General features: G+C 47.0%; 2 protein-coding genes across 5 annotated transcripts; both read right to left on the bottom strand.

Annotated features, from left to right (window-relative positions):
• Window positions 1-1,517: 1,517 nt before the first annotated feature.
• gnl1 (guanine nucleotide binding protein-like 1) lies at window positions 1,518-10,715 on the bottom strand. 2 transcript variants are annotated; one of them, XM_049730339.2, is made up of 12 exons: window positions 10,513-10,715; window positions 9,789-9,936; window positions 9,436-9,572; window positions 9,184-9,335; window positions 8,895-8,966; window positions 5,587-5,779; window positions 5,222-5,320; window positions 4,953-5,135; window positions 4,260-4,438; window positions 3,955-4,141; window positions 3,569-3,709; window positions 1,518-3,451 (listed from the first exon to the last, which is right to left on the bottom strand). In XM_049730339.2, the coding sequence occupies exons 1-12, from the start codon at window positions 10,583-10,585 to the stop codon at window positions 3,204-3,206; spliced, it is 1,812 nt and encodes a 603-aa protein (XP_049586296.1). In that variant the 5' UTR covers window positions 10,586-10,715; the 3' UTR covers window positions 1,518-3,203. The 2 variants fall into 2 exon arrangements, with proteins under 2 accessions (XP_049586296.1, XP_049586297.1); XM_049730340.2 differs by lacking the exon at window positions 8,895-8,966.
• A 2,250-nt stretch (window positions 10,716-12,965) lies between these two features.
• On the bottom strand, window positions 12,966-19,486 carry znf384b (zinc finger protein 384 b). Of its 3 annotated transcripts, XM_049730342.2 has the most exons (11): window positions 19,348-19,485; window positions 18,202-18,269; window positions 17,590-17,821; window positions 17,292-17,405; window positions 16,976-17,106; window positions 16,812-16,903; window positions 16,204-16,428; window positions 14,907-15,074; window positions 14,752-14,830; window positions 14,191-14,349; window positions 12,966-14,070 (listed from the first exon to the last, which is right to left on the bottom strand). In XM_049730342.2, the coding sequence occupies exons 2-11, from the start codon at window positions 18,262-18,264 to the stop codon at window positions 13,723-13,725; spliced, it is 1,611 nt and encodes a 536-aa protein (XP_049586299.1). In that variant the 5' UTR covers window positions 18,265-18,269; window positions 19,348-19,485; the 3' UTR covers window positions 12,966-13,722. The 3 variants fall into 3 exon arrangements, with proteins under 3 accessions (XP_049586299.1, XP_049586298.1, XP_049586300.1); XM_049730341.2 differs by having other exon boundaries at window positions 12,966-14,349; window positions 19,348-19,486; XM_049730343.2 differs by lacking the exon at window positions 16,204-16,428.
• Between the last annotated feature and the right edge of the window lie 2,560 nt (window positions 19,487-22,046).

The raw sequence follows: 22,046 nt of genomic DNA on the forward strand, positions 1-22,046 counted from the left end.
TGTGTGAAACGTAGCAAGAAAGTCTAGAGCATTGTTTTACAGGGACACGGCATCCAGGAGTTGGATATCAACACCGAGCTGTCACAATCAGTGTTGCCGACCCATCCCGCTCTGGACTTGCAGACGGAGGAAACTGGATGGGAGTTTTGGACATCGCCGCTGTGTGCCAGGATGAGAGGGCCGTTTTCAAGGTGTAAGGGCTCTACTACCAACATGGCTGCACCATCGGACGGGACCTACTTCGTCCAGAAGTTCAGAAGCACTGCCTCACCTGCATCCTATGAGTGCACGTGCCTGTTCAGAACGGATCATGGTTTTGTGGTCACAAGAGTTGTCCGATGCTGCCTGCCAACTGGACACGAGTGTGTGCGCCAGTGTGAGTGACAGACCACACCTACAGACTAGAACATCATCAGCTGACGATAACACGAGCACATATACAACTTCTTAGACGTGACAGATGTGATAATGATAATGAGACGTGGATTGCGTAGATGCTGTTCTGTTGAGCATGTTTTATGGAAACTTGTTGATTTGACCATCAAAAATGCTTCGCAAGTAATGGATACAATGATGTACGGTTTCTGTGTTTTTCTTTTTTTATTTATAGCATTCTGGTCGCCTAAGGCAGAGGGACCGTGTGAGACTTTTCCTGCTAATATCTGACCAGCAGGTTTTTCGCTTACACAATAAGTTTGATCTGGGGTATTGAGGGAAAACCTCATCTTCACTGGAAATTGTTGCTATCATTGTTTGTTGTTTTTTATTTTTACTATTCTTCTTTCTTCGTTATATTTTCTTGCTTGCCTTTGTTGTTTGGGGTGACATAATCATATGATAAAACAGGAGGGAGATGTCAGGGTTTTTCAGATTATCCTTATCGTATGATTACCGTAATTTCCGGACTATAAGCCGCGACTTTTTTCCAAAATTTTGGACCCTGCGGCTTAGTCAGGTGCGGCTTATATAAGATTTTTTTCGGGATTTTTGTGATGACTTGATCACTTTTACTCTTAACACTATTATATGCAGTAAAAGCTACAAAACAAACTGACAAATAACTCGTTTTCAAATCAGACGAGTAAAAACTGGTCAAATATTAAAAAAAAAAGCTATTATTAAAAGTGAAGACAATTTGCAATTCTAGTAATGACACACGAATTTGATGCACAATTTGTCTTCGCGGGCCACATGGAATGATGTGGCGGGCCGTATCTGGCCCCCGGGCCTTGAGTTTGACACCGGTGCTCTAAACCCTTTCTCTTACTCTGCCATATCACTCAGAGATTACACAAAGCAGTGGCGCTGTTTGGACAATCTGCATTGTAATTGTACTAAGTTCATCTTGTTTTTCCTTTTCTTTAATCACTTCACTCGTTTCTTTTAAATCAAACATGTTGTTTGATAACAACTTGTTTGATATAAAAGAAACCAGTGAAGTAATCTGCATTGTAGTAAAACCCAATCAATCAGCATTTAAATTCAATTCTTCTGACATTTTGCTCACCAAAAACAAGTTGTAATGAATGTGAACTTTTAATGCATTTTATTCAGAAGGTTACTTTGAACCTTAAACGGCGGCGTGGCGTATATATGGATTTTTATGGCCTCCGGCCTCCAGGGGGCGCTCTAGCAGGAAGCAAGAGCGGGACAGGCGAGATAATGCGCCGAAGAAGACGCGCTAGTTTGTGTTTACATTTCGCGCATCACGCGATCAAGACGGACATTACTGAAAGGAAGCCTTTATACACAAACCGTCATCATGGGCGACAAAAGAAATGCATATGATGCCGCTTCTAAGCCAAAGACAGTCGATGTTGATGACATTATCTTAGATTTAGACAGATTCAACTTTATTAATCCCTTGGGATTACTCTGGAGCGTATTTATGGATTTCTACGGCCTCCGGGGGGCGCTCTAGCAGGAAGTAAGAGCGAGACAGACGAAGAAGAGATAATGCGCCGAAGAAGACGTGATCGTCTCGCGCATCACGCACACACCCGCATTCACACAAAGACAGGAAGCTTTTATACACAAACCGTCATTATGGGGGATAAAAGAAATGCATATGATGCCGCTTTTAAGCAATACGTGTCGCTCGCTAGTTTAATATAATTTAGCGCTTCGTGCATGAATAAGATTACCATGAACAGAACCTCTTCACACTCGAAGAAATGCATAAAACCGACGACGAAAGACAGACTGAGAAAGTGTGAGGCGAAGGATATCTAACGCTATTCCAATCGGACACTAAGGAGGAAGACTTCGATAGTTTCAGTGCACAGGAGGAAGATGAAGACGGGTCTTTTTTTTACTTTTACTGGTATGTTTTTTTTAACCAGCCCTGTTCGTGCTGTGCTACCGTATTGCTGCTGTGTTACTTCCGTGTTGCTGCGGTATTACTGCCGCGTCACAGGCAGTGTTTGGAAAGAAATGTTAAGGTATGTTATTAAAGCTTTAAAAAAAACTTTCTGTGTCCAGTCTTCGCTAATAACTCGCGTGCACACTTCCGCGTTGCTGCGGTACTACTGCTGCATCACAGGCAATGTTAAGAAAGACATGTTCAAGTATGTTATTAAAACGTTAAAAAGGCTTTCTATGTACTTTGTAAAAAACTCGTGCGCACGTGCGGCTTATAGTCCGGTGCGGCTTATGTAAGAAAAAAAAAAGAAATATCCCTAAATTTTAGATGGTGCGTCTTATAATCCGGTGCGCCTTATAGTCCGGCAATTACGGTATGTTGGAATGCAACCGGTAATAAATAAAATAGCTTGTCCCATCCTACACAAGGTCGTAAAACACCCCCTGATATGTTTTGACTCGAGAACAAGGGCTTCCTATTCAGCCTACTCTTATCCCCACTCTGTTTCTCTTAATAAATATGCCCTTGCAGGAGGGAGAGTTTAGACTTCATTCCTTCAACGGGTGAACTCTCCACCTGCAGGTGTCTAAAAGGACTTGCTTGTCTCCCGTGTGGTTCTTGCAAAATAAGTTGGAGTGAGCGAATCTCTAACAGCCTCCTCAGCGAGCAAGCCAACTAGCGTCCTTGGCCGACAATCCTGCCGAAAAGACAATGATCGTGGCGGCTTTGTCCTTCGCACAAACATCTGCATTGAAGAGGGTCACGACACAAGACGGAACGCGCCTCGAGCGGCCAGTGAGGAAGACACCAGAGCCAAAGAAGTCCCCCAAGCTCCTTCCCTTCACTCACATTGGAGAACATGAAACTTGTTGCCCGCCAAGCCCGAAACAGTCCGCCGCTTTGACCCGAGCCGCCCAAAGCCCTCGTCTTCTTCGTTGTCGTCGTCCACGTCCCGGTCTCTCTCTTCCTCGGGCTCGATGCTGGATTCGCTGTCCTCTTCGTCGTCCCTCTTGCCCGCGGTGTCCTCCGTCGACGTCCGTCCTTGCAAGGTCAGAATCTTCGGGATGTCAGTGTGGCTTTCCCAATGCTCTGAGCGTTGCCGGCAAAGAGAACATCAGATTTTGCCCCGCAATCGAGATCTTGGTAGAGTTTCCACACCCCTGGCATATGGTTTGGGACACGAAGCATATTGCCGATTGGGCTCACCTCTCAGGCAGCTGTAGCCGCGCGGTCGGAAGCACAGGCATAGGCGGCCGTCAGTGGCTAACCTCAGGAGGCTGTTGGCCGCCCGGTATACATCATTTCGGGCTGCTTTTGCCGTCTTGTATCCTCTCCGCTCAGCCCATGCTGGGGATCGAGAGGAGCATCGGCACAGTGTAAGCTCCAAAAGTGAAGCCATGTGAACTTTTGGAAAAATTTATAAATCAGAATGCTAATTGATGGCGCATTGATTACTACAAAGTGGCAACCCCACAGAAAACTTTCCTAATCATAGCGGAATACATGTATTTTTCCACAGCCAATGCAACTCGTAGCGAGAGTCAAGCAAAACAAAATTGGCTGCTTCACTTCTTGCAAGGAGAGGCGCGTACCCTCGCAAACATCCCAGGCAGTCCAGGGCTCCTCGTCCGAAAGGCGCTCTCCTTGTCGGCTGTCGCCTTCTTCCAAGTTTGGATGCTTGAGCTTCAGCACGGAGAGGAAGGGGGTCCTCTCGCACAGATAACCCACCGAGCTGTACGGCTCCTGCAACTGCGACACCGGGTAGATGCCGGCCAGAATCTAAGGAAACAAACTATGTTACGAGGGAGCTCTCTCATGGTACGCATGCACGCACACACACACACACACACACACACACGTGTGTGTGTATGTGTATGGGGGGGCGACTTGCTCGTGCCTGCAACTGTTTATTCACACGGGAGGGGAAGATGAGGCCTGGGCAGTCGCAGAGTTTGACGGTGGAGGTGAGGTAGTAGGTCTGGAAATATTTGGTGTGGCCCGGGGTGCGTGACACGCTCACCACCTTCCGGCCAACTAGGCTGTTGATGATGGACGACTTGCCAACATTCGGGAATCCTAAAAATGAAAAGAGTGAGCGCTCAAACTTGTTTTTGAGGTGACTTGCTTTGAGATGAGGAGCTACATACGTTTAGACCAGTGGTTCTTAACCTGGGTTCGGTGAGTCGGCTTCAGGGGTTCGGCAGAGCTGGTATGTCATTGCCCCTGCCCCCCTCCCCCCCACGGATGGCCGAACACACCTGAATGCCGTGTAAATTCGCGATAACGCATATCTGAACTGGTCTTGCAAAGGCAACAGCAGAAGTAACAATGATTTGCTGGTACGTCATCCCCCCCCCCCCCCCCCCCCTCCCATAGAGGGGTTCGGTGAATGCACATATGAACCTGATGGGGTTCGGTACCTTCAAAAAGGTTAAGAACCACTGGTTTAGACAAAAGTAGTACTTTACTTAAAGCATTGTGGCCGCAGTTAACAAAAGGTGCGACTGGAATGGACTAATTTAGATTCATTGCTAAGCATTATTAATTCAAACTTGGAAAGGAGCCAGTTTGTGTCCCACCAAACACTGACCGATGCAACCCAGGGTGAGGACGCCATCCTTGTACAGCTCCTGCGCCGGGTTACTCATCTCCAAGGCACTATCACTCTGATGCTCGACCAGCACTGACTCGACCTGCTCGTCCGGCCCCTCCTCTCCCTGTTGCTCGGCAACGATGTCGGCTTGGATCTTGCACTCCCAGTTGGACAAGTCGACTGCGCGGCACGAAGGTGACATTTTTAACGCCAATGTGGGAAGAGTCGTGTCAAAGGACCAAAGTCAAGCAGTTGGACCGCTTTACCTCGGCCTGCTGTGATCTCTTGACAGGACTTCAGGATCTCCGCAGGACCACCGCCGTGGTTCCAGTCGGTCTTGCGCTTCATCCGTTTCTTCTGGAGCACTGTGAGCCGGTAAACAGCCAGGCGGGCCACCATTAGATCGGCAACAAGCGCAAACGTTCCCCCAATCGCGCCAAGAGAGGTTTGTCGGCTCTGCCGTGGAGAATATCCAATTTCCGTTAACTTCTAACTCGGAGCGTCGGATAAACAACTTGAAGCAAGCTGGCCTTGCATCCTCTTTGGAGAACAGTGACGCACGGTTTGGGGACATTTTGGTGTGGTGCTGTTTTGGTAACATGAAGACGAAAAGTGCGGCAGCCTTGCTCACCTGTGCTGTAGGCTTGCCCGCGGTGGGAGGTGAAGCAGACAACGCGCAGCTGTGGGAACTGCGACGTCATATAATGCTTCCAAGCGATCGCCAGGGGGGGCGGACACAAGTCCACTTTGTTCAGAACCAACACCATGTGCTTCTTCAGCTCACCAGTGATGTAGCGGTACACCTCGGGGGGGAACTGCAGAACCTGCAAGATACATCTTTCATAAATACCGTAATTTCCGGACTATAAATCGCGTTTTTTTTCATAGTTTGGGTGTGGGGGGGGGGCGACTTATACTCAGGAGCGACTTATGTTTTTTTTTTTCACAAATTTTTACTTGATCATTAAGACATCACTTACTTACAAGTATAGTTGACCACTTCCCATGTTATTTTTAGTATAGTTGATCACTTCACATGCTTTTATATCTTTATCTTGAACATATTCAAAACATAAAAAATAGAGAAAACATCAAATAAAGCAATTAACACTTTAAAGCACCATATCCAAGTCCACTGTCTGCTGTATGTACACTTGCTCCATTTTTGCTCCTCTTATATTTATTATTATTTGTTTATTTATCATTTATTCAACACTCTTATTTATTCATTGTTTGTGCCTTCTTGGTTTTTTTTGTGTGTACTATCTAGGGATAGTGGGAACGTAATTTCAATCTCTTTGTGTGTCTTGTTATATGAAAGGAAAAAAAAAAAAATAAAAAAATAAAAAAATCGACAATAAAGCAGACTTTGACAAAACAACCAAATAAACAAAACAAAAAACTACATCTGAAAAAAAATTATATTTTCAGACGAAACTGGATGAGGGCGCTCTAAATTTCACCGTTGGCTGTGACTCATCAACTGGGTGGGCTTAAGAAAAATGGCACCAAAAAGAAACTCATATTTTGCAAGTTACAAACTTCAGTTGTAAAATATGCAGCTGAAAACAGCAATCGAGCAGCAGAAAGAAAGTTTGGAGAACTGTGATGTACCAATGGATTACTATTTCAAGTGACGTCAGTGGCGCGGCGCGGCGGTTGTTCACATAAAGGACAAATGTACCCACGTAAGGAATACCGGCATCATTAGTGGTGATCATTTCTAAGTGACACGGAGGACAAAGAGTTTGAAGGAATTAAGGATTTGGGGTGACATAGAAGGTTTGAAAAACTATTAAGGCTTTTACGCACGCCCGGTCCTACTCTACTGAGTCGGGGGCCGGCGCTCAGCCGAGTGGCTGTCCGCGAACAGTGCATGGGGCTCGGACATGGCCATTACGCAAGCCCGGTCCTATGCCATGGAGCTCTCGTGTCTGGAAGTCCACGCCGCCACACGCTTGGAAGTTTGTTTTGTTTGATAAAGAGCCGTTTACCAAACCCACGTCTATCCTTGTACCTTGTTAACACTACAATATAGTTATATACTAGATCTGTGGAATAAAGACGAGGCTGACGTCAGGGCGCACGCGCGGCGATGTTGACAAAGGACGAGGAATTTGATCGATGGATTTAATGGATTTAAAGTGCACGGATGGTTTGATAATATTATTGTTTATATTATAGTTATTTGAAATATAGTTTATCTATCGTTATATGAGCCTGTGGAATATTTTGAAGTGCAAGCGCCCTCAGCCGCGCGCACCCATTGTTGACAAAGAACGATCGATGGATTTAATGAATTGGAGTGACACCGATGGTTTTATAAACATGTTATTTATGTAATAGTTGTCCTAAATAACTCTATATGTTACGTCAGGCCCGTTCTCAGCTCCTCAGTTGTGTTTGTCACGTTAGCATACCTATCGTTTAGCCGGTTGCTACCATATCGAACGATCAATGGATTTAATGAATTGGAGTGACACCGATGGTTTTATAAACATGTTATTCATGTAATAGTTGTCCTTAATCACTCTATATGTTACGTCAGGCCCGTTCTCAGCTCTTTGTTTGTGTTTGTCACGTTAGCATACCCATCGTTTAGCCCAGATATGGGCAAACTACGGCCCGCGGGTCACATCCGGCCCACGGGGCCGTTTAATCCGGCCCGCCAAACCTGAATAAATTGTATTATTAATTTTTTGGGGGGTCATTTTCCCTGCAATTACTATGTTTCCCCAGTAGATGATGAAGTGCCCGCCCGCGCATTTATTCCCGGGAGCTGTGTCAGAAAGCTCGGTGTACACTCACAAGTGCGTGTGCGTACTCAGTAGTACGGACGCGGCGCACTCCGCGCTCTATTTCATCTATCAGTGCCGAATTTCGAGCGTAGGCTGTGACGTCAGTATTCTCGTAATTCGCGCGCTGACCTTGCAGATACAGTTTTACGCTAATGCCACCCACAAACCTTCCCCTGGAATCCTTCCATTAAAATGAGTGGCCCGAAGAAAAGAAAGGTGGACACTGAGGGCCGAATGTTAAAAAAGAGTGGACAATTTGGCTCGACCTATGTGTGTGAGAAGACGTTCAGCCACATGAACGTCAACAAAGCCCGTCACAGATCTAGGTTAACGGACCGACACCTCGGCTCTATCCTAAGAATTACCACAACAAATTTTACTCCAGAATATGATGCACTAGCAAAAAAGCGAAACCAACAATACTATTGATTTCTTTATTACTTTATTAGATGTATTCTTTCACTGATTCTTCAAGATGATGTATTTGGTCAGAATGTTTGCCGTTGGATGTGATTTCGCCTCATTAGATAAACATATTTCATAAATCTGACCTGCAGGCGCTGAAGTGATGAAAAATGTTATTCATCATAACAGTGTCGTATTTAATAAGACTAACTGAATATATATTATTATATATTATATATATATTTTTTAATGCTGTTAATAAATGCATTTGTTTTCAAAAAGTTTTTTTTAATATCCATGCTTTAGTATCTACTAAAAGTAAAAACCTTTTATGCAATGACCTTTACATGTCATTTATATTACTTCACACAAACACTACATCCATCTGCTCTTGGTTCGGCCCCCCGGTCAAAATTTAGAACCCAATTCGGTCCGCAAGTCAAAAAGTTTGCCCACCCCTGGTTTAGCCTGTTGTTGCTATCGTTTAGCCTGTTGTTGCTCGTTCATGACTGTTTTTGGTGTGGGATTTTGTCGAATAAATTGCCCCCCAAAATGCGACTTATACTTCGGAGCGACTTACATATGTTTTTTTTCACTTTTTGGGGCATTTTATGGCTGGTGCGACTTATAGTCCGGAAAATACGGTACGTGAGGGGAAAAGAACACTTGAAAGTCGAGCGAGCGCAAAAATAAACAGAGAAACAAACAAACTAAACTGTTTCCAATTTTAACCTACCGGGTGCCGGATGTCCACAATGAGCAGGACGACATCTGACATCTCTAACACTCGCCACAACTGCCTCCATGTCTATTGGGAAAAAAAAGTTTACATGATCTCCACAGCCACATGAGGGCAGTGATCTATATGCTCCGATGTTTTTTTTTCTTTCTCTGTGGCGGCCTGGTGCCAAATTGATCAGGGAGCCATGCTCTAGCGAACGCAACTGAAAATCAAGGAAACTTTCATTGAGGTGGCTGTGACTCTCTGTGAAACGCTGGCAAAGTCGTTTGGCTTCTTATTTTACCTCCAGGTTGTGCTCAAAATGGCTGAGGGATCCGGGCGGGTTTCTGGACCGCAGGTCGTCCAGGTACCGCTTGTATGACTTCTCCTCTTCCCTCAGCAAGTCAGCTCGGCTCATCTCATAGGTCCAGGGCGGCCGTCGTGGGAAACCCAGGCCTGTTTAGCGGCATCAAACGCTCATTTGTCCCATCCCATTAAGCACTCTTCTATTTAAAAGGAACGTCATGCAGACAATTTTTCAAAGAAAAAAAGCCACCTTTTTCTGGCGGGTAGATGTCCTCGATGCCGATTTCCAGTTGTTTGTCGGAGACGGGCAGCAGGATCTTCTCCTGGGCCATCTTCTTTCGCTTCTCTACTTCCTCTTTGCTCTCCTTTTCAAAGTGAAGACGAAACCTCCAGAGAGGAAACACAAGCATTTGGCGTCACTGCAAACTTCAGCTTTACGGAGGCCGTGTCTGCTCGAAAGGCAACGTGTGGCACGGTCGAATCGAGTAGGACGCGTGGCGGTATTGCTCATATGGAACCTAATCTGTTATTTTTCCTGCTTGTGAAGCTGGCATGCATTTGATGAGGAAAACTGGATGGAAACAGAGCGAAAGGGGCAGACACCTATTAGGATCGTGTCTTCCCTCTCGGCCGAAGGGCTGCTGGTTGATCCTGCGGATGTCGGTGGTCTCGCTGTCTGACGTGTCCGACTGTCGGTCCGCCTCCCGCTCCACGCTGGCATTGCGGCTACTTGGTCCCGAGCCCATGTCACCTGGGTGGTCAAAGCAGTCAGTCAGTCAGTATGCAGCACATTGAGGACCAAATTATTCTGTTCCCTTGCTTAAACATTCATGTGTCCAGAAACACATCAAATACCATCACTAAACACGCTGACGACCGTAAATAAGCTGGGGTACAATTTACCCTTTTTATTTCAAAAGAGGATCAGGAATATATGCCTGCGAGTCGATTTTGATGGTGTTCAATTCACCACTGTTTGATGATAATGCCACATCGAGATTATTCTTTAATCCCTCGATGTTGTTTCCCAAAGTGCATTAAGATAGCAGACTCAAAGGTGTTTCAAGGTTTTAAAATGCTCAACGCGTAATTGTCTTTTTGTCTAGATTGACAAAAGACTTTGACAGTGTAGACAAGAACACTGTGTGGGACATTATCTTACAGTTTACAATGACAACAACGGCCTACAAAGAAACTAGTAATTAACTTCATCAAACGCGCCGCCACGATGATGGCAAGAGTAGCATTACCTGAAACTTTAATTGAATAACAGCTAATGCTAACAAGGTAATGCTTCATGCCAGCGGGCTATTTTTTTTTCCCATACCTCGCTTTCGCTCCCGTTTGTCTTGCAGCTGCTTCTTCTTTTGCTTGATGCTGAATGGCTTTTTCCGAGGCATGTTTTTGAAAGATAGCGGGTATAGGTTGTGATGAAAACGTCGTCGTGAGTAGCCTGGTTTCTTGAACTGTTTCACAGCCACGAAGTTTCTCGACTATGTCCGCTTTCCAGTGACGCCATGTTTTACTGCAGAGAATGTCGGCCGAAACCATTGCGATGTTCACTCACCGAGCGAGAGGAGATTAGAATAATTTATTTTTGCGTGAATTATATTACACGTCAATTTCCACAGAATTTTTTTTGCCGTACTGACACCACTTTTTTTACATTTAAATAACCAAACGCGACTGAAATGCTAACTGTGACTGATTGTATTCCCCCAGACAATGAGGCCTGTTAGTTTCGTCCAATTTTGTAAAATCTTCATGATGCTGCGTCCAAGTGCGGTGCGATTTTTTTAAAACGATAAGTTAATTGCGGTGTATGTATTGTGACAATAATTAGTCAATTTAATTTTAGATTTTTATTCATGGTTTATTCAAGAATTTTAATTTAGGAATTGGTTAAAGTGTGGCGGACCTCAGTACCAGGCCTTGCACCCAGCAGGCCTACAGGTACGGGTGGGGTTTTGTGATGCATGCTCTCTTTGATGAATCGTCTCTCGCCACGGGAGACGCTGTAGGCTGTAGGGCATGTCAAACTCAAGCCCCGGGGACCAGATACCGTATTTGCCGGTGTATTGGTCAACCTTTTTCGATCCAAAATCGACCGAAAAAAATCGACCTCGACTTATACACCGAGTCATAAAATTTAACTTCGTATTCATCGCTTCAAATGTGATGGTAACCAAGGCCGTTTCTCATGCATCTCATTGTGCGTTGCACTTAGAAAATTTGAACCGGGCGGCGTGCGCGAGTGCGCGGCCCGCTGGAAGTCGAATGAGGCGCCGCGACCACCTCCGCGGTGCTTATAAACAGCCGATCCGCTCGGCGGGGGCTATTTTCGGCCACTTGGCACGTGCGCACGGCCTCCCGGATGTGCCGGGCGGGTGCGCGAGCTCGCCGGCCGCTGGAAGTCCAATGAGGCGCCGCGATCTCCTCCGCGGTGCTTATAAACAGCCGATCCGCTCGGTGGGGGCTATTTTCGGCCACTTGGCGCGTGCGCACGGCCTCCCGGATGTGCCGGGCGGGTGCGCGAGCTCGCCGGCCGCTGGAAGTCCAATGAGGCGCCGCGATCTCCTCCGCGGTGCTTATAGAGTGCCGATCCGCTCGGCGGGGGCTATTTTCGGCCACTTGGCGCGTGCGCACGGCCTCCCGGATGTGCCGGGCGGGTGCGCGAGCTCGCCGGCCGCTGGAAGTCCAATGAGGCGCCGCGATCTCCTCCGCGGTGCTTATAAACAGCCGATCCGCTCGGCGGGGGCTATTTTCGGCCACTTGGCGGGTGCGTGAGCTCGCCGGCCGCTGGAAGTCCAATGAGGCGCCGCGATCTCCTCCGCGGTGCTTATAAAGTGCCGATCCGCTCGGCTTGGAGCTATTTCCGGCCTCCCGTTGGTGCCGGGCGGCGTGCGCGAGCTCGCCGGCCGCTGGAAGTCGAATGAGGCGCCGCGATCTCCTCCGCGGTGCTTATGAAGTGCCGATCCGCTCGGCTTGGAGCTATTTCCGGCCTCCCGTTGGTGCCGGGCGGCGTGCGCGAGCTCGCCGGCCGCGATCTCCTCCGCGGTGCTTATAAACAGCCGCATGCGCACGGCCTCCCGGAATTTGAACACATTTCGTCAATAAATTTCGCATATTGAATTTTGAAGTTTAATATAATGCAACAATTGAGCTCGACTTATACAAAGGATATATCATAAAATCGTAAATTTCCGTCGAATTTTAGGGGGTCGACTTATACACCGAGTCGACCTGTACACCGGCAAATACGGTACATCATTTTATGTGGCCCGCGAAGACAAATTATGCATCAAATTTGTGTATCATAACGAGGATTACAAATTGTCTTCACTTTTAATAACCTTTTATTTTTTAAATATTTGACCAGTTTTTACTCGTCTGATTTGAAAACGAGTTATTTGTCAGTTTGTTTCGTAGCTTTTACCGTATTGAATATGAGGTGCTCATACACTTATTTGGGTTGACAGTCATAATGGCCCTCCGAAAGAAGCTATGACTACAATGCGGCCCGCGAAAAAAGTGAGTTGTAGGGGTACACTTGCCTGTCTTTTGTGCCGTAACCGTTACTTCTATCCCAGCGGCTGACGATGTGAACGTGTGTGACGTAAAAAAAAAAAAAAATTGTCTCTTGCCGCAGTTGATGGCAGACAGTCATGGAATAAAGACGTGTTCCTCTCTTCTGCCACTAAAGTACATTTCAGACAGAATATTTTATTTTTTGCATATCATGTAGCATTATATGATCAATATGCATAAACAACCCAGTGATAAAGGTTCCAAAACATTTATTAATATTTACACAAATAAAAATAACCATATTTCAAGGTTTTTTTTTTACAATGTTTTTGTAAATCAAAGTAGATTTCATACACATTGAATACAACCGAATGTGATGAAAACAAATCAGTGATAAAGGTGCCACACATTTTGTTTATTGTTCAATATCCCCTCTTAAAAAGTCAGATGTGCAAGTGCGTCCCTCACCAAGAATAGCAAACATTATGTTGAGCATATTTCATAGCAAGACATACACAGAGCAGAATGATGGCATTACAATGCGAGCAAGAGCCTGCATTGGAGTGTACATTATACATATTTATCCACACGACACACGTTATCAGAGAGTAGTACACAATGCATCTACAAATGCAATTTTTTGACTTTCCTGAAAAGTAAACAACCTCTGTGCCTTTAACAAAGTCTGCCACGCAGTAAAAGTTCATAACACTGATGTAAAAAGAGCCACCTGCTGTATTTGTACAGAATAGCAGGTGATAAAAGGACAAGACAGGCACTCACCCTCTCGCTTCCTCCATCTTCATTTTCAAACCATCACTGTGATGGACTGTAAATCTTTTCATTGGCTCACATTTCTCTTCCCCGAGGACACTCCAGCAAAATAAAATCCACATTGCTTGTCCCGTCAGAGAAACAAGAAAACATTTGCAGGCACAGTTCCAAATGTTCTCGTTTTGTTTTAGTATTGCTTTGATGTCCTTGGATGCGTTTTCATCCGCCTGCGTCTCTACGAGTTGAGGTGCTCCACTTGAATGCCGGAAGACGTCACGGTTAGGCAGAGGTCCTTGTGGGGAACAACGTCCGACACGCCGATGGGTTTGTACTGGATGTCTCCCGTTGACACCGTCTTGTACTGGTGAAGGTCAAAAGGACAGGGGATGGCGTTCGGCTGGCCATAGCTGCCTTGACCACGCCCGGCTCTGCCCTCCACACCTTCCGAGCCCTCGCCCCGGCTACGAGCTCCGGGCTGAGCGCGAGCCGCCTGGCCTTGGCTGTGCTGTGCCGCTGCCACGCCGTCGGAGGCGTTCAACTGCTCTTGGCCGTGTTTCTCCATGTGTTTCACGAGGTATGTCTCCTGGGGTGAAGGGAGAGGGGAGACAGTGGACACATGACTACACGGAGTAACGTAGCCGGCAGGCGTGTGGGGCCACCGAGACCACTGGGAATTCTCTTCACAAATGCATATGGGTCTTACTGAGGTGTACGTGCGGTTGCAAAGGCCGCACGAGTAGATCCGGGCGTGCTTGACCGTGTGTTTGGACATGTGCACCTCCAGGCTGGCAGCGTCCACATAGCCTTTGTTGCAGTTGGGGCACTTGTAAGGTTTGTCTTTGTTGTGCTGACGTCGATGGGACTTGATTGGGACAGGTGTTAACAGCACAGTGAGATTTTGGATTCATTAACTTTCTCAGAATTCTATAAAATGTTGTTCAAAAAGATGAATAAAAAAACAACAACCCAATACTACCCGATGGAAAATGCTTGATGAAAATATACAGAAAGAACATAACAAAAGGCATGTAAAGAAAAAAAGATTGCTCTATCGAGCAACTGCTTCTGCATCTTTGCCAACAGAAGGCAGTATAACACAAACATTAATGGGTATACAATACAATATAATACATGGTGATGGTTACATCTGTGTTAAAACAATTTTGGCGGGGAATACTTTACTTTCCAATGAATGTTATTCAAATTTTATCAGAATTCATTAGATTGCATTGAAAGCTGACAATGGTAAATAAATTTGCCCCACCTGTAGATTGGAGAGCTGCGTAAAGGATTTCTCACATCCAGGATTCGTACACTTGTATGGCCGATCTCCAGTATGAATCCTGGTCGAAAAGCACAACGGCGGTTATTGAGCGAGTGCATAGAGCCAAAGAGTAAGAAAACAAAACGGTGTTTGACCTGTTGTGCTGCTGAAGGTGACTGAGCTGTCTGAATGACTTCTCACAGTAGGAGCATGTGTAAGGCTTAACGCCCGTGTGGATGCGGATGTGCTGGGACAGGTAGCTGGAGTTGGCAAACGACTTGGTGCAATGTGGACACTTGTGAGGCTTTGACTCCGTATGGTTACTGGTGAGCAGATGTCACGGTTCTTGTTAGAGGTCACGTTCCACTTTTGAAATGTCAAACATGATCAACAATTGTCAGCAAGGTCATGGCAGCTTAGAGGTTTTGAGCATATCAAGGAATGCGCTCAACATGAAAATAAGCGCTAAACACACAACAATGACTGATCAAAAGGTGCGGACCCGCAAAAGCTGAGGGATGACTCTCGGGACCATTTGGTTTTACTAACTTTGCTGCTTCTGCATTTTTAAATATTCTTGGTCAATTCAGAAAATTAAATGGCACATTTTAAAGACTTTTACGTGACAAAAAAGATCATATTAAAATCAATGCATTGCATTTCTAATCTTTTTCATCTTATTCCAAATCAAGCCTCGTGGCAAGAATGGCAAACATGCACACACTGAAGCAGCAAAATCAAGCAAATTGTATTTTGCAGTCACATGACTCACGTGGAGGGGGGGGGGGCATGTGTGTACACAGCTTCACATAGCATATGTAAAGAATGCGCATGCATGACTGGGCTTGTGCAAACGCAGAGGGAATCCAAATGCCTTCTGGCAGCGGGAGGATGAATGAGAGGCGCAAAAAGCCGAGCAGGGCAGATGAGTTGATGGTGCGACATCATTTAACAAAAGATGAATAGTGGAAAAGGTGCAACTAATTCTGCAGGGCAAAGAGGAAATGCCAAGCAGTCAGGCAAGGACACAGAAGTGGGCAGCACATGGATGGAAAAAGGAGACAGACGTGTTGACAATGAATGACTTCCATTCTGAAACAAAATGCGACCGGCAGAGAATTTGGGACAACGGGCATTTAACTACACTTCCTTGATGACATTAAATCAATCATCATTTGACATTATTATCGTTGATGAATGATGAAGCGCCATGTCGCGTTTCCACTTGACTACGTTGCCAATGCAGGGCACCGTGCCCAATTCAGCGCTTTAGTATCGTCGTTCACGTGACAAAAACAAAAAAGCTGCTCTCGAGGCACGATGGAGCAAAAACAGGTATCCCATCTTGGGAAAAAGCCCGGGAGCTTATGGAAGGAGGGTCTCCCCTATGCGAGGCAAGTGCGCTGCAAGCGTGGACTTGTGTGAGGGTCACGAGAGGGGTGTCTACAGTACCGTGTGTGCTGCTGTAAGTGACTGAGCTGCCTGAACGATTTCTGGCAGTAGGAGCAGGTGTAAGGCTTGGCCCCGCTGTGGATGCGGATGTGCTGCGCCAGGTAGCTGGAGTTGGCGAACGACTTGGCGCAGTGCGGACACTTGTGAGGTTTGGCCTCTGTGTGCGACTTGGAGTGGAGCTGCATGTCAGACTTACTGAAGAAGGTCGCCGCGCACATCCGGCACCTACGGGCGGGGGAGACACAGAAATGGGGGGAGAGAAGGGAGAGGCGGACGCACGTGGAAAGGAGATGCGAGACAATGGAAGCAGAGGAGAGGAGAGAAGGGGAGGATGAACCGCAGATGTGAAGAAAAGGGATGATCAAATGAGGGAAAGATGTCAAGAGATAGATCAGTGAAAGCAGAAGAGGGGAAAGCTCACTCCACTCAAAGCGCAGACTATGCGATGCAAAGGATGCCAGGATGCGGGGGTCACACGCATGAAGCAGAACGGGCTTGCGCCTCGGTTGCGGCGCCACGTGCGGTAGCATCTATTTAAGGAGCGAGTCGAGCAAGAAGGCCAGGGTGCTCAGCCGCTAGCCCCCCCCCCCACTCCCTTACTCTCATACCTGTAAGTCTTGGTGCTGTCTTTCAGCCCAGGCTCCCCGTCCTCGTTGGACAAATCGTATGGATCTCGGGTGTGATGATGCAAAGATGTCACCTCAAGTGTCAAAAAATAAAAAGTTAGGTATTACTGTCTTTGCTCGCCTGCATTTTCAGTCGGGCACCACACCTGTCCGCCGGCGCTGAGCTGAGCCAGTATGACGGTTTCGCTGCCCGATTCCGCCATGCTCTTCTTCTTGCGGCCTCGCTTGGATGGCGCCGGAACCACCACCACGTGGGACGTGCCGTCATCTTTTTTGTCTTCGGAAGGTTGAAACAACGGAGTAAGTTGGAAACTCAACGATTACTCAAAGTATTTCATTGTCAACATTTTCGACAGTTGACCCGGTATGAACTAGTGATTGAACATATTTTTTCTCCGTATGTATGATTGCAGATCCACTCCACTCGGTGGCAGTGGCACTTTCATGGTCAGTCGGGCGTACCCTGAGAATGAACGGCGGAGACGATCATGGTGGTGGTGGGGTGTGCAGACACAAAGGACGGCGAGGATGTGGGAGACACCAAGGTTCCTTGGGGAGTTGTGATGACCAGTCCCGCTGCACAGCACGCACACAAACAGACAAGAAAAAGAAGGTTGCTCGCTGTGAAGGCTTTAATGAGAAGGAGCGAGAAAGCCAATGATGGAGTCACTTCTTATGTTCACCAAATTGAGGCTCTTCACACTCTTCCCACAGTAAATATTTGGTTGGTCTTAACGAGATGGGGGGAAAAGCGACCCACCTGCCGTCATTATGCCCGTGGAGGGGACAGGCAGCACGGTGATATTCTGGCTGCTGTGCGGCGGGTGAAGATGGGCGGCGCCAGCAGGCTGCCCGCCACCATCCGCCGTCTTGCACCCCGGCGTTGGGATGCCGAGCAATGTCGTTTGATAGTGGGGCGCCGAGTGCGGTGGGAAGGAGGCGCTCTTTTCCTGCTGCTCTTTCACTTTGTTCAGGAACACGGCATTCTCCAGCTGCAAACGCAGACATTGCATCCATTCTCAGGCCGGGATCACACATCAAGACAATCGCCATGCTTCCGACTACGTCTGACACAACGTTTCTGAATTTGAATTTGCCCCAATAACGGGCCGTTTATGCTGTCAGGATGAGGCCAAAAGCTCACAACTGGCAATCTCAGTGCGAGTTTCTGATGCCCTGAAGGCGCCGAGGAGCTCCTCGGACCAAAGGCACTTGCTTTTTGCAACTGCCATCATCTTATCAAGTTTCCAGTTTTCATGATGTCATTATTTCAGAATCATATTTGAGGTATTCGTGCAAAATGAGACTTTTGGTGTGGTGAAACCGACAGCATGGTACATTTAAACGAGTAATTCAAATGAGCGTGTCTTACCTGTCCCGGCATAGTGGGAATGTGGGACCAGAAATAGGAGGAGTTAAAATGAGAATCCTCCATTATTCCTGCAAGCAAGACAACAAGTTCATCAACTGTGTCAAACGGGTCAAAATGTCCCAATTGTGTCATATCGTGACGTAATGATGTGATGTGACAAAAGGCCCAGGGCTTGCCAATAGACAAGTTTTTCTGTTTTGATGGGCTTCACACTGCTTCAATAGATAGTACTATTTGGTCAAAGGCTGCACGAGCAAAATTACACCCTCTAAAACAACAGCCCTTTAGTTAGACTTCCCCACACACATTAACATATTAGCAGTCACAGTACTGTATTTAAAAAGCTCAACTGCTATCATTTTACATGTTGTGTATGGCATTAAAAATGCATATTGTAATATGTAAGTCAATCTAAATGAAATGTCAATCCCCAGAATATAGCTGTGCAAAAATATTTTGGTTGTATAAATCCAACCTTTTCAATAAATCAAATTCCAATTTCTTTTGATGTGGTGCAACGTTTAAACAGTTTTCATATTTGATGGCCGAGTCGCAGCGTTTTGAGAAATGTAAGAATGAAACTGCAGTAAAATGTAAGAAAAAAGATCAACTATTCATCTTGATTGGCTGGGAGTTGCCACTCCTACACCTCTAACCCGACATTCACTTTACTGTCATTTGTCAGAGTTATGTACAGCACATCAAAAGTAAAAGACGCATAACCACTAAATGGTTAAGTAACGACAAGGAGGAAGTATGAGACATTAAAAAAAAAATACCATATGACTCATATCACCCTAAAGTAAAATTGATCATGTTTTTAAGGCCCAATTGTGCGTCTTTCATCAATTTCACACCGAGATTATCTAAACAGGCCCAATGTGTGCTGATTAGCATGTTAGCAACGAGCGCTAGCACGGCTGTCAATGTGCTAGCAACAAATAAAGAGCAAAAAAGGGGGAGGAAAAAATAGAAATGGATGACAACGAGAGAGAGACAGAGAGAGAGAGAGAGAGAAAGGGAGAGAGGGGGGGTGGTTAGCGCGAGCATACACAAGGGCACACTACCCCTGCCGAGTCATGCAAAATTAGCAAGCAATTAGCAAGCAATCGCATGGACACATGAACATGTTTTTTTTACTCGTACCGTCAAACTCGGTCTCCCGCCCCCACCCGAAGATCGTTCACCCGTTTTCAATTGGATATAATTCCCAAATGTGTGGATTTAATAAATTTAAAAAAAAAAAAAAAAAAAAAAAAAAAAAAAGGTGCAGTTTTTTTCAAAGTTTTTTTTCTTCCTCGGATGGTGGCTGCCTCGCCTGGCGCTTTACTTCCTCCGGATGAAGTCGTCAGACAAAAGGGAGACTGGCGTAATGACGTCACGTCCGGCAATAGCACAGCGTTCATAATGAAAAATAAATAAAATTGCAAACAATTTATATATATTTATATATACTCTTTAACTTTTAGGTGTTTTTAAATTTTAAAAATGTGAATTTTGACGCTTTTTACAGCGTTATTATTTCGGCTTCGGAACTAATTGATGTTGCCTTCGCACACGTTATAATTATAATCACTTCAACAATCACAAAAATACGCCTAGTATTTTATCAACCCGTTTAATAATTAATTAAAAATGATAACTGACGACCAGACTATTTACATAAAATAAAAGTACTCTACTCACTTTAGGTGACATTAGTCAAAATATAAGATACAATCAAGTACTGAACGGTGAAGGAATGAGGTCGAAATACAAAAAGTCCTGCCTAGCTACAAAAACAGATATGCTCAAACCTCATTGAATAAAGTACATAAGCAGACAAGTATATTCACATATTAAATAAATAAAAGAAACATTTTAAGCATATAATTATACCTACACACCAAATCAATAAAGAAGACATAACTAGACATTTTTGATAAGTGGTGATGAGAAAGGTTTTTATAACTTTATGATCTGATATATATTTCTGAGCACTTTGAAATAACAAATGACTTTTGATATATTGCCTAAATAGCTTAATGACCCTTAAGGAACTGTGTAATCAGACTCGCTGATGTTTTTTCTCTAAATCATGGACACGGCCAGAAGTCTTGACCGTTGTTGGATTCTGTCCACAATTTAGGGAGCGCGTTATCTGTGCCTCACTGCAAAAGCCTTTGCCAATCACCTGTTATCCAATTTACTCACTGCGTGCTCGTTTGATTTCTTCAGATTTAGGAAAATGACAAGACACTGAAGCAGAAATTAGACTTAGACAGATGGGTTGAGTTCAATCACAATTCTTGTTCAAAAAGCTGTCACGTCTCGTCCCCAACTGCTCCACTATGTGTCTGTTGTCTTGGTTTCTGTCTGTGTGCTCGCCCCTCCCCTCCTGTGTGCCCATGATCAGTGTGATTGTTCCCACCTGCCTCTCGTTACCTGTCGTGTATAAAAGTCCTGTCTGCCCCTCACTCCCGGTCGGATCATTGGTATTGGTTGCTGCTGGTTTTGGTTTTGGTTTTGGTTTTGGTTTTGGTTGTGGTTGCGGTTGCTGTCGTTCGGTGTTGTCATGTCCTGCTGTTTTCTTTTTCCACGTCCCGGTCAGTCAGACAAGTTATTGTTTAAGTCATGTCAGTTTACCGAGTCTGTATTTTGAGTTGCTTAAATAAACCCTGGTCCAAGCTGCACTTGGTCGTCCTGCTCCATGCTCCACCCGACCGTGACAGAATGATCCGACCATCACAGCGGCCAGCGCTTGGACCACCCTTCACCACCAGCTCCCGCTGCGACGCCCGATCCACATCCGAGCATGTTCCAGCGCCATGGGCTTGCAGCCGCCATCGGATCTTGCTCCAGCGACGCCGGACTCACGGCCGCCATCGGAATTCCCCCCCGGCGCCATCAGCTCTGCGACCGTCGTCGGACTTCGCTGCCGCGACGCCGGACCCGCGGCCGCCATCGGAGTGCCCCCCCCCCCCCCCCCCCCCCGGCGTCATCAGACTCACGGCCGCCATCGGGCTCCACCCCAGCGTCGCAGGACCCGCGAACGTCGCCAGACATCCAAGCCAGCTGCGTCGGACCCGCGATCGTCCCTGGCTCCGCTCCCTCTGCTGCGGCGCGTGATGGCTCTTGCCGCCGCGCACAGCCCCGCCTTCCGAATGCCGCCGATCACGGTACGGACTTTGTGAGTGGCCGCCGATCACGGTACAGACTTCCGGAGTCGCCGCCAATTGCCGTACGGACTTCCTGAGTGGCCGCCGATTGCGGCACTGACTTCTGTATGCCGCTGATTGCGGTTCTGTTTCCCCGAGTCGCCGCAGAGTGCGGTTGTGTTTCCCCGAGTTTCCGCAGAGTGCGGATCTGTCCCCGCAGTCGCCGCCCGAGTGCGGCTCTGTCCCCTAGGTCGCCGCCCGAGTGCGGCTCTGTCCCCTAGGTCGCCGCCCGAGTGCGGCTCTGTCCCCTAGGTCACCGCCGGAGTGCGGCTCTGTCCCCTAGGTCGCCGCCGGAGTGCGGTTCTGTCCCCTAGGTCGCCGACCGAGCGCGGTTCTGTTCCCCGAAGTCGCCGCCCGAGTGCGGTTCTGTCCCCCAAGTCACCGCCCGAGTGCGGTTCAGTCCCCCAAGTCACCGCCAGAGTGCGGCTCGGTCCCCTAGGTCGCCGCCAGAGTGCGGCTCGGTCCCCTAGGTCGCCGCCAGAGTGCGGCTAGGTCGCCGCCAGAGTGCGGCTCGGTCCCCTAGGTCGCCGCCAGAGTGCGGCTCGGTCCCCTAGGTCGCCGCCCGAGTGCGGCTCGGTCCCCGCAGTCGCCGCCCGAGTGCGGCTCGGTCCCCGCAGTCGCCGCCCGAGTGCGGATCTGTCCCCGCAG

Source organism: Syngnathus scovelli, chromosome 9 (genome assembly GCF_024217435.2).
Source record: "Syngnathus scovelli strain Florida chromosome 9, RoL_Ssco_1.2, whole genome shotgun sequence".
NCBI lineage: Eukaryota > Metazoa > Chordata > Actinopteri > Syngnathiformes > Syngnathidae > Syngnathus > Syngnathus scovelli.